Genomic DNA, 14,624 nt, shown 5'->3' on the forward strand with positions numbered 1-14,624 from the left:
GAACTTAAATTGGTCATTAAATTATACGACACTTTTCTAAATTGGTGTGGGATGTTTCTATTGTTGGGTTTCATTTTGTTACTGTTTGAAGTGCTGCCTAAATACTTTACACATTGCCTCTAAAGTTCAGCAGGACTTCTCTGTGCCTAGGTACAGGCGCCAGAGGGTTGAGCCCAGGTTAATTAGGGGTTTGCTTTTTACTTCACCCCAACACAGAACTGTGGTTGCTACTTCAGTAGGGTTTCCCCTAAAATAGTCCCCCAATTTCTTACACTACTTTAAATCTACATTCAGCTATTCCTGTTGTGATTTTCTTGTTGGAAACACCCTCAGCGCCTAATGGCCACTACATCTCTTTTCATGGTAATAGCAGGAATTAATACTGTAAATCAAGCAGGAGACATTCCACATGTTAGTACAGGTACTTCAGCGAAGGATCTTTTATTAAAGATTAAACATCTGTAGTTGTGTCCTTCGATGCAGCTGGACAATCGCTTCTCTAAAGTGGTCACTTCATTATGAACCTTTGCTTGCTTGGATACTCAATTTTCATATCTCAATTTGAAAGCAGTCTACGAGCCCCACACTTGCAGCTTTAATTTATTTTGCAGTTGTGAGGTACTTACACACAGTGCTGCTAAGGGTCCCATCACATGGTGCATGGAAGTGTTCTGCCTCCAGGTGCTAGTAGGGTTTCTGGCTCTGGTGTTAGTACGCGGTCTGGCTCCAGGTGCTGGTGAGGGCCCGTCTGTGGGTTCATGTCTCCATTGCGAGTCTTTTTTTACTCGCAGCATGTTGGAGTCAAGCTCTTCCACGAATCAGGAAAATTTGTCAAACTATCTTGAAATCAAGAGCGGGTTGTAATCTTAGTACCTGGATTGTGCAAGATCACATGTAATGTGGCAAAGACCACTGCAGTAGGTCAATGTTAATGTCTGCTTCTTATTCCTTGTGCTTCCAAAAACTCGTACATAGTCTGTCTTTTTCTCACACATGGTCATCCTTGCATGTCTGTATGTGAAGGGCTCATGTCACATGGAACTAAACAGTCTGTGGCCACAGCTTTGTGTTCAGATTTTGCTTTCTGGCATCCAAACGTGTACAGCAGTTACCCTGTTGCATATTGGCTTTGGAACACTCAATGTTATGTGTGGCGACATCTTTAGTTTGCGAGACCAGAATTCACCTTAAACTGGCGTTTGATGCATTCACACAATTTCCAAAAGAATTGTTTCAGCGTCTTGCTGCATCTTTGCATGTCTCTTCTGGTGTCCGAGGAGGTGGTCCTTTCGTTTGAAGCATTTTCCACACTCATTACACTCATACGGTCTCTCGCCTGTATGCATCTTCTGGTGCCTATGAAGCACTTCTTTTTGATTAAAGCTTTTCCCACATATGGTGCAGTGATAGGGCCTCTCCCCCGTGTGAATTCTTTCATGTCTGATCAGATTTGGCATCAGAGTAAAGCTTTTACCACACTCAGTACACATATATCTTCCTTTTCCTTTGATTGGTCGCTGAAGCCCAATCTGGCTGTTTCTCTTTAGTCTTTGCTCACGTTCAGGTCCTGAGAGTGGCATGAAGCTTTGTAAAGGGTTTAATGGGATGATGCTGACATTTTCTAGTGTACTCTCAGGTGTACTGTATGCTTCTAAGCTGCGTACACTTGGTGTCATCTGAGATTTATTGGTACACGACAGCTGTTCACACACACTTTGCCACTGTGGAGTTTTTTGTCCTCTGACTTCATGATCACCTCCTGGCCACATCTGGCTCATAGAAATGCTTCCCTCATAAGTTCTTTGGACAACATTGGCTTTAAGCTTCTTTGTTGCGGACTTGCACCATGTGGATTTCGCTTTGGAGTGCAATGAATGACCCATGTTTTTCTCTCGGTGCATGCCTGGATGATCTGTTGCAATGGAAGTAAATGAATATAATCAGCATACACATGGGACAGTACAGAATAACATGTTCACATGTGATCAAGGTTCAGTGTCATGGAGAAGAGCAGGCTGTCATCATTCAGTTGGACATACACTAGGAGTGGAGCGCAAATCCTGCTGAATTAATTGTAGCACGTGGTCTCCCTTCCTCCAGACTCCCGGGACAGCGTGGTGAGACCAAAACATATTCTACACACCAATACATACATTTTTGTAATCTTGGTCCAAGTGCACTAGAAACTGTGCCCTCTCTTGACCCCAGTTCTCGCACATCACTCCTCGCCCAGACAGAAGAGGGTCCCGGGATCCACCTTTACTAGCCCACAGGGCATGTAGGACAAACACCACACTCCACTTCAGACTGCACCAACCTGCCACACAAAGTAATGAAAACAGGCACAAAAATAAAATGCAAAGCTGCATCTGTAACATAAATGTAGTACTTTCACATCCCTAATCTTGGTCTGAAATGGATGGGCATGCATCGAGGAGCAGATGCCGCTGCTTGAGACTATTTGGGTTACTGGGACTTTGAACCTGAGACCAGTGCAAACACAGGCAATGTGAATAAACCTGATCTCTGTCAATATTTAGCACAGTTGTTGCCTTCTGAGTTTCATGCGACTGAAAACACACTCCTCATCAGATGAAAGTCCAGGAAGGATGAGCGCCGACCATATGAGCAAAGCAGGGTGTGCACGCTGTCTCTTCTTCAACTCTGTCTCGCTCTCCCCAGGGTTGGAGGAACAATAGCAACAGACTCTTATGTCAGCCCACCGCTTCACCCTGGATTCCATTTTCTAAGCTGCTTCTAACTCGAGAACTTTCCCAGAACGTTCTGCTACATTCCTTGCGGAGTGAAGGGAACAATTACAGCAAGAATGGAGTCTCACGCCCACTTCCATACCCAAACTGAAGGTCAGCGTGCCACACAGCACAGCAGCAGGATGAGCTCTCTGTATCTTGTGTTGCAGCCTGCTACGATAGATTCAGCATAGGTAAGGGTGGGATTTGAGTCACGTTTTACTAATCATATCAAGGTCTCTGCCATCCTTGTCCAATGGTGCAGAAGATGTCACAGGTGCTTGCTCAAGCTTGGCGCTGCAGCCACCATGAATGGCCATAGCAAAGAATAGGTGGTGTGGAGTTGTAGTCAAGATGCTTTTTGACCTCTAGCGGGACATGTGGCTTCTTAGACATTTTCAAGGCCACCTTCAACACATCAGACAGCAGGTGGACCCCAGATGGATCTAAAGATACAAGCCTGAGTCTGCTGGGACAGGGCACACTCCTATAAGCGCTTTCAGGGCATCATCTGTGAATTCTCTCATCGAACAAAGCTGCTTGGGAAACCTCATGCATATCTTCTGCTTCCCGCTCATCGTGAACAGGGGCCAACAAGCAGGTGCAGGTGGGACAAGAGCTGCAGCAGCATTTGTTTTTAATAAAGGTTGTACAAGAACGTGGTAATGGTGCCAATCTGCATTTCCATGTCACCCGTAGTTAGTTGTTGGCATTTAGATGTTCTGGAAAGAAACATGTGAACCATAGAAGCTGACTGCAGGGGACATCTCGTCGATACTCTGCTCTGCTTAGGCCTCTACTTCTGGTGGCCCCTCTTTGATTCCAGCTCATGAGATGGGGTAGGTGCTAAAGGAAGGGACTCCCCACTTGTAGGATCCCCCGCCTATCAGATGTAGGATTCAGGAGGTTAGATTCACCCCATGAACAACGGGCCAACCTGTGTGGAGGGGCCATAGATGAATCCAGGGTCAGATCAATCAATGTTTAGATTTGCATCACAGACATGTTAACCACTGCCGGAGCAAACACTACTAGCTTTGAGGAAAATCTCTTGTCAGTCAAGGTATGAGTCTATATTTCATCTCTGTTCACCTACGCACTGCTCCCTGAGACGGGGTCTCTCTAGTCACCTTCACAATGAGGTGGGGTCTCTGTCTACATACACACTGCTCACTGAAATGGGGTCTCGGGCCACACACTGCTCACTACGATGAGATATCTGGGCACCTACAAACTGCTCACTGAGATGGGGTCTCTCTGGTCACTGAGATGGGGTCTCTCTGGTCACTGAGATGGGGTCCCTACTCACCTACACACTGCTCACTGAGATGGGGTCTCTCTGCTCACTGAGATGGGGTACCTACACACTGCTCACTGTAATGGGGTCTCTCTGGCTACATACACACTGCTCACTGAAATGGGGTCTCTATGGTCACTTGCATAATGAGATTGGGGTCTCTGTCCTCCTACAAACTGCTCACTGAGATGGGGTCTCTGGCCACCTACAGGCGCTCAATGAGATGAGATCTCTCTGATCAAGCACACACTGCTCACCGGGACGGGGTCTGTGCTCACTGAGACGGGGTCTTCGCTCACTGAGATAGGTCTCTGGTCACCCACACACTGCTAACTGAGACAGGGTCTCTGGCCACCTACACACTGAGATTGGTTTTCTTGTCACCTACACAATGCTTACGGACATGAGGATTCTGCTCACTGAAATGGAACCCCTGCTGACTGAGATGGGGTGTCTGGAACATACACAATAGTCACTGATATGGGAGGGGGGATGGGAGTCTGGTCACCTGCATGCTGCTCACTGAGATGGGGTTTTTGATAACCTACACACTGAATGAATGAATGAATGATTACACATTTATATAGCGCATGGCTACCCTTAGGCCTCCCAGTGCATTAAGTACCCAGTCAATCCTCCAGCTCAAGGAAACAGAAAGGTTTTAAGCAGTTTCCTGAATGTAAGGTGATTTGGTTCCAGTCGGATAGCATCGGGGAGCTGGTTCCAAAATTTAGCAGAGTGAAGAGAGAAGCGACGGCCACCCATCCGCGTCCTTTTAATCCTGGGGATTGTCAGAAGCTTCATATGGTTTGATCTGAGGGTCCGTGGGATATGATGGAGCTGGAACAAAGTTTGGAGCAAGGCAGGTCCAGAGTCAGAGATGGACTTATGGACAATGCACATAGCCTTAAACCAAATCCTTTGCTGCACTGGGAGCCAGTGCAACTGATGTAATGCAGATTTGGCCGTACTATGTTTAGGCACATCCATGAGCAAGCGAGCAGCACAATTTTGTACTGTCGGCAAGACTTTAACCTCATAAGTGCTGCGCCCAGTCCAACGGCCGACGGCACCACTACTGCCGTCGGCCGTTGGACGTTCCAGCTGCACCTGCGCAATGGAACGTTCAGCACTGGAGCTGGACGTTCCATAGCAGCTAAGGTGTTAATAGTTCCCTGAGGAGCACCCAGATATACTGCATTCGTGTAGTCAAGACGTGACAAAATAAGTGACTGGACCAACAAACGCCTGGCTACAAAAGGGAGGAGATTTAAGATCTTTCTTAGGAGTCTCATAAGACCATAGCAGGTTGCCGCAACCTTGCGCGCATATACCAAGAAATTAAGGTTGGGATCTAACCAGACACCCAGACTCTTAATTTGCTTCTTGGGGAGGGGGGCAGCCCAAGGCAACTAGGCCACCGAGGATCTAAATCGTTGGGGGGCCATATGCCCCAGCATCATTATTTCGGTCTTTGAGCCATTACGTTTCAAAAACGATGTATCCATACATTCAAGGACTTTACTAAGGCAGGTCGCTACTCAAGAAACCCAATTTAGACCCGTCTGACTTGGGTAACTATCGTCCCATCTCCCTGCTCTCATTGGTGAGCAAGGTCTTGGAAAAACATATCAATCAACAGCTAGTGAACTTCCTGGAAAATCATCACGTACTAGACCCCACCCAGACGGGCTTCAGACCGAAACACGGGACTGAGACCGCTCTCCTCATGGTCACCGAGGAAGCTAGAAAAATCCTGGATCAAGGAGGATCAGTGGCAGTGATCCTCCTTGATCTAAGCGCGGCATTTGACACGGTCAGTCACGACACCCTACTGGACCGTCTGTCCTGCGCCGGGATTAAGGACAAAGCCTGGATATGGTTTAAATCCTTTCTGGAGAACAGATCCTTTAGAGTCTTTGAGGGTGAGTCCGTCTCCTCTAGCAGACCTCTAATGTGCGGAGTTCCTCAGGGCTCTTCTCTGAGCCCCGCACTCTTCAACCTGTATATGAGGCCACTGGCCGAGGTCGTCCGCCCATTCGGGGTTAAGATCATCTCCTATGCAGACGGCACGCAGCTGGTGGTCTCACTGGCGCAGGAGGCAAACCGGCCTGCGCCAGGTGGGCTTAGAGAATGCCTAGAGGAGGTGAAGACTTGGATGTCTTAATCATCCCTCAAGTTGAATGGGGACAAACCGGAGCTGATGCTCCTAGGCCCCTCAGATCTTGGCCTCCCCCCCTCCCTGTGGCCCCCGTGTCTGGGTCCCCCCAGCCCCCAAAAACAATATTAAGAGCCTTGGATTGTGGCTGGACAGATCTCTGTCCTTCAACGTTCAAGCCACAAAACTATCGGCCACCTGTTTTGGCATCATGAGGATGTTAAATAAAATCTTCCTCCTCCTTCCTATGGAAGCCAAACAGGTGGCCATACAAGGTCTTATACACTCACGCCTCGATTTTAACAATGTGCTCTATCTCGGTGCCCCAGAGTACACCCTGCGCAGACTGCAGATAGTGCAGAACAGCGCAGCGCGCTTACTGCTCAAGATCCCTCGTAGACAATCAGTGAGGGCCAGACTGGTTAGCCTTCACTGGCTACCGGTTCGGCAGAGGGTTCTTTTTAAGGCAATGTGCATAGCCCACCAAGCATTCTGGGACACAGGCCCCAGCATTGCCCGTGACTTAGTTACTCACTACATTTACAACAGAAGCCTTCGCTCCAGCCAGACCTTTCTAGCAGTGGCGCCAAGAATAAAAAGATCCAGATCAGGCGGAAGGACGTTCGCCTACAATGCGTCCAGAACCTGGAACACTCTGCCACTACATCTCAGAGCCAATCCCAACCTTACTGTGTTTCGTAAACAATTAAAGACTTACTTGTTTAATTCCCCCCATTAACCATTAGTTTCCTCCTCTGTTCTCCGGTAGGTTCTGGTTACTCTAGCGCTTGGACGCCTCCGGGCAGCAAATCGCGCTCTACAAGTTTACATCTATTCTATTCTATTCTACTAATGCCAGAGGTGTCATGTCTAGAGAGGGAAACTACCAACTGGGTATCGTCGGCGTAGGTGACCAGCTGAACCCCCCTGGGAAGAACCATCTGAGCCAATGGCCTCATGTAGATGTTGAACATGGTAGGACTTAATGAGGATCCCTGGGGGACGACGTACTGCAAGGGAATCTGCTTTGAAATTGCCTCATCCTCAAAGACAGCAAAAGTTCTGTCCGTGAGAAAGGACGGAAGCCAATTAAAGGCCATCCCTGATACCCCCACCTCAGTCAACCTCTGCAACATTATTGAGTGATTGACCGTGTCGAATGCAGCGCTTAGGTCTAATAAAATAATAGCAGCGCAGCTTCCAGAATCCACTATTTTCCTCACTTCTTCGACTACGGCAATAAGGGCCCTCTCGGTGCCTTGCTTACATCTAAAACCCATCTGGGTGGGATGTAAGACAATAATATTTTCCAGAAATGGGGATAATAGGGAGTGGACATGCTTTTCGGCCAATTTACCTATGCCAGGTAACAAAGAGATGGGACGATAGTTTGCCCAGTCTTCCGGATCTAGATTGGGTTTCTTTAGGAGTGCCTTCACTCTTGCCTGTTTCCAGGGGGGAGGTACCAGCCCAGCTACAAGGGAGCAGTTAATTACGTCTCGTAAAACTGGGGAAACAGTTTCCGAGACTTTCTTAAAAATGGTGGGGGGTGCGGCATCGGCCGGCGATCCGGACTTAAGGTTCCCCAATAGTCGCTGGTGAGTGTGTAGGCCAAGGGGGACAAATTCCTCCAGTCTCACCCATCCATCCGGAGGGGCGAGGGGTATTGGAGGTTCCACCTGATGAAACGGCGAGTAAATGCTGGAAACTTTAGCAGCAAAAAAGTTTGCTAACTCATCACAGCGTTTCTGTGCATTAGATGGTTCTATAAGAGGACCTGCAGGAGAAACCAGTGATTTAAATTTATTTTTTTAATTTCTAGGGGAATTCGAGGCAGAGGTAATCTTGTCTAAGTAGTAACTAGATTGTGTCGCTTTTATTTTATTTTTATAGGTCCGAAGGGCTGATCTATAATTGCTTTTGCAGACTTCTGAGAAGTCCTTCCTCCACTTCCTTTCTAACTGTTTACAGGATTGCTTGAGAGTTTTTAATTCCGGAGTGTACCAAGCTTTTTTATTGGCACCAATGCGGTGACAAAGTTCTGATTTCGGTAGAGTAAGGTCCAAAGAGGATTCCAGCCAATTATCAAAGGATGCGTTTGCCACTATAGGGTTCGCGCTAAGAGCTGGAACGGAACGACTAAGGTTCATAGCCCATTCCTCCAATGGCAACTTAGACCAGACACGACTCAGTTTGTTTCTTCTTATAGCCAGAGGTACCTGCTCGGGAGGGGACCAAGAAAAGGACAGGAGAGCATGATCTGACCACGGAACTGAGGTTCTGAAAATTACGAATTCGTTCGTACTCAGCCTTCATTTTGTGATCGCCACCATTTTATGTTGCCCTCACTCAGGCAGCTCGGCGAACGCGATGTTTTTGTCATTTCTGCCTTTGCCTGTCAGGTGGCTGCCTTCCTGCTCGAGCCATCCTACCCCCCGGAGAGCTGGTGATCCCAGTTCTTACACAGACATATTAGGCAACTGGTTCGAGTGGTTGAGAACACTATTAATGTTACTGCAGGTGCGATAGGTAACATTACAGCAGAGCTTCAGGCTGACCGTCTCATGACGTTGCAAAATCGAATTGCATTAGATGTGATCTTAGCAGACCGAGGAGGTGTCTGTAGATTGGTCAGATCTAGTTGCTGCATTTATATTCCAGACGACGCTCCGGCAGTATACCAAGCCATTTCTAAATTGCACATGGTCTCCGAGTCGATTCATCAGGACGAAGGAGATTGGTCTTTTATGGGATGGTTTTGGGAATATTGTCAACTTGGGGATGAAAGATCTTAACGTTCCTTGGAGCAATCTTAGCCGTCATATTCTCTTGTTGTGTATGTGTGCAATGTGGTCCTGCAGTTTGTGGCCTGTTGGCAACTTTATGTTTTCCACAATCTGCCACTCAGAAGACAGAGAATATTCGAATGATGGTGCAGCAACAACTTGAAGACGTTATGAACATCAGTGTCGACTCTGACTCAGATTAGCGTGAGTTAGTTTGTCTTTGCCTGAGTAATGGCAAAAGGAGGGCCTGAGGTTCTAAAAATTACGAATTTGTTTGTACTCAGCCTCCATTTTGTGATCGCCGCCATTTTATGTTGCCCTCACTCGTTTTTCGTTTCTGCCTTTGCGTGTCAGGTGGCTTCTCTGCTTATGTTTACTAGCGAGTGTCAGGGTCTGGCCGAGTACACTAATTCCTGTCTGAACTGATTAATCCCCGTCCGGACTACATGTTGGTTCACACCATTGTTTCCTTTAGGTTATCTTATCTACTGTCCTTCGCTACATGTCTCCTGCATTCTCCTGTTTCACGACTGTCCTTCTACGACACAGCTGTGTTTTTCTCTGCTTGTAAAACAAATAATGTGGATTCATTTGTAATTTACCTAAGGGGTCGAGTGACAAACCGGACCGGGAATTTGAGTTGCCTTGGTCTTAAAACATTGTCTCTAACGTTTGCCTATAGCTCATGCTCGTGTGTAATTGCCTTTTTGCATTGTGTTGTACTGCATATAAACCTGTGTGCCACGGAGTTAAGTGGCAGTCTCTTTTGAACCTCGTTGCATTGACGACTTCTAAGACCACAGTACTAGCTGCAGCTAATAAATACCATCTTCTACGCCAGACGAAGAGTCTGTGTCTCTATATTTGATAAGGCAGGTGAACTCCGGGGATTTAGGCGTACCCTGCGCCGCCGGGCCTTAAGGCTGCGGTTCTCCAGAACCACAGTGGACTCCCTCAGGCTGATGTTATCAAGGTTAGTGAAAAAATGGTCAAGCAGGTGACCTGCTCTGTGGGTAGGTCCAGTGACGATTTGTTTCAGTTGAAGCACGTCTAAACCCGCGATGAGATTTTGAGAGGCAGGAGCGTCGGGTTCATCAAGATGGATGTTAAAATCGCCCAAAATAGAGAAATTGGGGGTAACGCTTGCGTGGTTCATAGCAATATTAGGGAGATCACTACAGAAGTTAGCGTGTAAATGTAAATGTAAATGTTTTTGTACTTGTATAGCGCACAGCTACCCACAGTGGGTTTCCCGGTGCTTGTACAAATACAGCAAGGGAACGCTTTCTGGCTTTCCCTGTGAAGTGTCTACTCCTGGGCACCCCCATGGTGCAAACCAGGCATCCCTCGCGTTGTGGGGGCCGTTGTGGAGACTAAGCAAGCTATTGCCCAGAGTTGCAGCGTGGGACCCATGATCAGAATAGGCACTGAGGCAAGAATATCCGGTCAGGGGAATTAATGAGCCCGAGACCCGCCGGGGCAGGAATCGAACCCTGGTCCCTGGCCAGAGCTCTGCATCAAGGTCTGCCTGCTCTAACCATTGAGCCACACTTCTCCACAGCCACACTTCTCCAGCGTGTGCTCCTGGGGGACGATATTAAAGAATCCCTGATAAGGTACATGTGAAAGAAAAGTTGATAGAAAAACAAGATGCTCTCACAATCAGAGATAGTGTAGTAGGTTGATCTACAACAGTAGGTATTTTTATAAATAATTGCAATTCCCCCGCCCTGACCCTTATCTCGGTCTTGTCTCATGATGGCATAATTTGGGGGTAGAGCCCTGACAACATCGGGATCCGAGGAGGCGTTTGTCCAGGTTTCCGTTAAGAAAAGAACATCGGGCATCTTTCTTCTAGTAAGATGCATAGTTCAGTTGCATGTTTGGGGAGGGAGCGGCAATTAAGTAATGCTAAGGAATATACCATAGTAGTACCAATAGATGACATGGGGTGTTCAAAGGAAGAAAGGTCATATTTGCAAAGGGAACAAGAACTTTGTCCCTTATCGAGTAATATGGTATTCGCACATACGGCGTTTCCTTTTCCCCTGAGAGCCAAAAGCTGTTCCTTGTTGTGCCTCCATATCCCTGTAGGGGATTGTGCATGGGTGCTGGCACCTGGGCCCGTCCTGGCGTGGACCCTCACTCAGCACATACTCGGCTGAGCGAGGGTGGATGTGGGGGTAAGGATTATTAAAACAAATAGCAAATTGCCAAAATAAATGTTAAGTTAAAAGTACAAGTACGCACAAAGCAACTCAACTCCCGGCTTCCGCCTCAGGAGTGACTTGGTCTCGCGCCCGTGCAAGGAAATCCCTTTTTTATAGTGATGCAGGTCGCTTCCCAACCACTAGCCCGCTACCCTGAATCCCTCCAAGGTGGCCGCTCGAATCTCTGGCAGCCTCTGAGGCGTGTAAACACTCAGCACCTACTCGGCTGAGTGAGGGTGGATGTGGGGGTAAGGATTATTACACTGCTCAGCCTAGGTTTGTAGACGTAGGTCAGAGCTGCCATTGCAGCCTGGGTGCACACTTACACACTGGTGTGGTTTAACTACATGTCCAACCTGTTATTGTAGGCCAGTGTGTGCACTTACATGGACTATACATTTAAACATATGTCCGACCTGCCACAGCGGGTCTGTGAGAGTGCCCATGCGTGCGCACTCCGGCTGGTCTGTATCGAACACAGTACACTCAAAGGGGGCCTTTCACCCCACACAGATGGATGCTGAAAGGCTGGGCAGGCACCTATGGGTGTTCGCTGCCCAGGTAGTAAGGAAGACCCGTGAGGGTTCCCCTACCGAAGAGGCTGGCTCTTCCCTTACGTTGGCATGTGGAAGGGGTATTTCAAGCTGCAATAATTGATTGCAGTGGCGGAACCTCTTGATGCTTCTTATGAATTAATTCGCGAAGCCAAACATGTTCCAATGGTAACGGAGAGCTTGGCATACCTCGAGTGGAAATGCCTCTTTTGGAAAGTGACATTTCTATGTATCAAACTCTTTGTGTGCCACAGTGTTTGGCGCCGGTCATCACTGGAGGCCAAGCAAGCGGATCTGGGCATTCCCCAGCGACAGCCATAAACTATTGGGCATGCAATTGAGATAGTCTACCTCTGCCATTTGCGAGTTTGGCGGAATATATGGGGGGGACAGAGACTGTGGGACCTGGCCTCTGGGTCCAGATCCCAACCCCATAAAGATAAATATTCACATTCCATGGCCTTATGGCAGACAGGACGGAAATTTAGGGGACCCATCTGTGGTTCAAAGGAACATCCTTTGAACTTTCCCAAACTTCAAAGGCCCAATAGGGTATAACTACCCAGTGCCACCCTACAAAGGGGAGAGATCCGCTTGTGGGGACGCAGAACTGCCAGAAGACTCTGTTGTGCACATGGATGATAACTGCCGGTGAAAAGGACTGCCTGCCTTCCTTAATAGTGTCCGGGCTGGGCTGACGACCTGCTGACGTTTGGCACCCTGAAGTGGGCTTCCAAGGACCAGTTGGCTAGTGTCCGGTTCTCTCGGAGGTCTCAGGGATATCATAGATCAACTAAGAAGGGCCCACACCATCTACTGGTGACATGTGGAGTATGGTGCTCTCTAAGTGCCCACATCGCCAGCTGAAAGCTGGACAGCCAGTGTGAGCTTGGAACTACAGAATCCTCGAGACTTGAGTTCCTAGGGCTAAGATGGATAAGTTACTTACCTATAATCCTAATTCTCTTCCAGGGGTATACTCATCAAAGTCATAAGCACTGAATAGTCCCGCCCACGTGCGGGACCCCGGAGCAATAGCCAATAATATGCATATATCTACATATATATATATATATATATATATATAAATACACAAAAAAAAACATATATAAATATATATATATATATATATATATATATATATATATATATATATATATATATATATATATAGATATTGCATATACACATAAATATGCAGCCTGAAATACACCATACTAGGCTAGAAAAACTGCCATTATTGCATGTAACACTTTCACATTTGCTAAATAAAGACATATATAATACATTATATGATAATGTAAAGAAGAAACACTGCCCTGGGTTTCTTTGAAACACACAACCTTTATTTTCAAAAGTAAAAACAGGCAGGATCATAGAGGCAGCTTTAGCCTAGATAGGCTGCATAGTAACAACTGAAAAACTTGGTGCCGTGCCTTTAAGAACTCCATGAGCCTCCAGGCTCCCATCATGCACCAAAGGTGACAGTTAGGTCAGTTCTTTTTGGACGGCGTATAACAGTGTAATCACAGCATGGGTAACATAGAAAAATAGATAGTCCTGGTATTCGCCCGGGGAGGAGGGTGGGTTGCTTATGACTTTGATGAGTATACCCCTGGAAGAGAACTAGGATTACAGGTAAGTAACTTATCCTTCTCTTCCAGGGGATACTCATCAATAGTCATAAGCACTGAATAGAATAGCAAGCACATCCCATACCCTGCGGACGAATACCAGTCTCTCTAAAACAGTATACTAATAAACATTACCCAAATAAATTCCTCAGGGATGCTTGACCAACTTGAGCATCCGCCTGAGTATCGGAATCAAGGCAGTAGTGGCGTGCAAAGGTATGGACCGAACGCCACGTAGCTGCCTTACAAATTTCATGAACAGGAACATTTTTAAGCATTGCTATCGTAGCAGCTTTTCCTCTAGTGGAATGCGCTCTCGGCTTGCCCGGGAGATGTTTCCGTGCCAACTGATAAGATAACATAATGCATGAAACAATCCATCTAGAAATGGACCTCTTAGATGCAGACAAGCCTGTATTCAGAGGACCATAGTTCACAAACAAATGATCAGACTTTCGATCACTCTTGGTCTTGTCAAGATAACATTTCAGCACTCTTCTTAGGTCCAAAGAGTGTAGCGCTTTCTCAGCTGGAGTGTTCAGACTAGCAAAAAACGTAGGCAGTGTAACTGACTGGTTAATGTGAAAATCCGAGATCACCTTAGGAAGGAATCTCGGATGAGTGCGAAGTACCACTCTATTCGCATGGAAAACGAGATAAGGTTCTGTAGCACAAAAAGCCTGTATCTCGCTCACCCTGATCGCAGAAGTGATAGTTACTAAGAAGGCCACCTTCCACGACAGATGTTGAAGGGACGCCTTATGAATAGGTTCGAATGGGGGACCCATCAATTTTGACAAAACCACATTCAACTCCCAAGATGGAGAGGGAGGCCTCACCGGAGGGTAAACTTTCTTGAGACCCTCCAGAAAATCCTTTACCACTGGCATTTGAAAGAAAGAAACCTGAGTAGGGGACTTTCGATAAGCTGTTATTGCTGCCAGATGGACCTTTATAGAAGAATACTGTAAACCTGCTTTGGCCAAAGAAAGTAAGTATGGTAACAGTACCTGATCTCAAATCGGGTCATGACCTTCAGCAACACACCACATGAAAAACCGCTTCCACTTGAAAGCATACGACTTTCTTGTAGAAGCTCTCCTCGCCTCTCTCAAAATGTGCATACAGTCCTGCGAGAGGCCTAAGTGCCCATATCGGACGAACTCCGGAGCCATACTGCTAGCGTCAGCGATGGCAGGTTGGGATGGAACAGTCTGCCGTTCTCTCTGGTCAGT

At 47.1% G+C, this 14,624-nt stretch overlaps 1 protein-coding gene across 7 annotated transcripts in view; it reads right to left on the bottom strand.

The window, feature by feature from the left end:
- Window positions 1-416: 416 nt before the first annotated feature.
- LOC147729429 (zinc finger protein 212-like) overlaps window positions 417-14,624 on the bottom strand; it is a 152,094-nt gene continuing 137,886 nt past the window's right edge. For all 7 annotated transcript variants that reach the window (XM_086959761.1, XM_086959763.1, XM_086959762.1 and 4 more), the window contains one exon: window positions 417-1,912. In XM_086959761.1, the coding sequence (XP_086815887.1) occupies window positions 1,209-1,912 (704 nt within the window). In that variant the 3' untranslated portion in view covers window positions 417-1,208. The remainder of the gene's footprint in view (window positions 1,913-14,624) is intronic.

Source organism: Lissotriton vulgaris, chromosome 2_2, assembly GCF_964263255.1.
Source record: "Lissotriton vulgaris chromosome 2_2, aLisVul1.2, whole genome shotgun sequence".
NCBI classification, from domain to species: Eukaryota; Metazoa; Chordata; class Amphibia; order Caudata; family Salamandridae; genus Lissotriton; species Lissotriton vulgaris.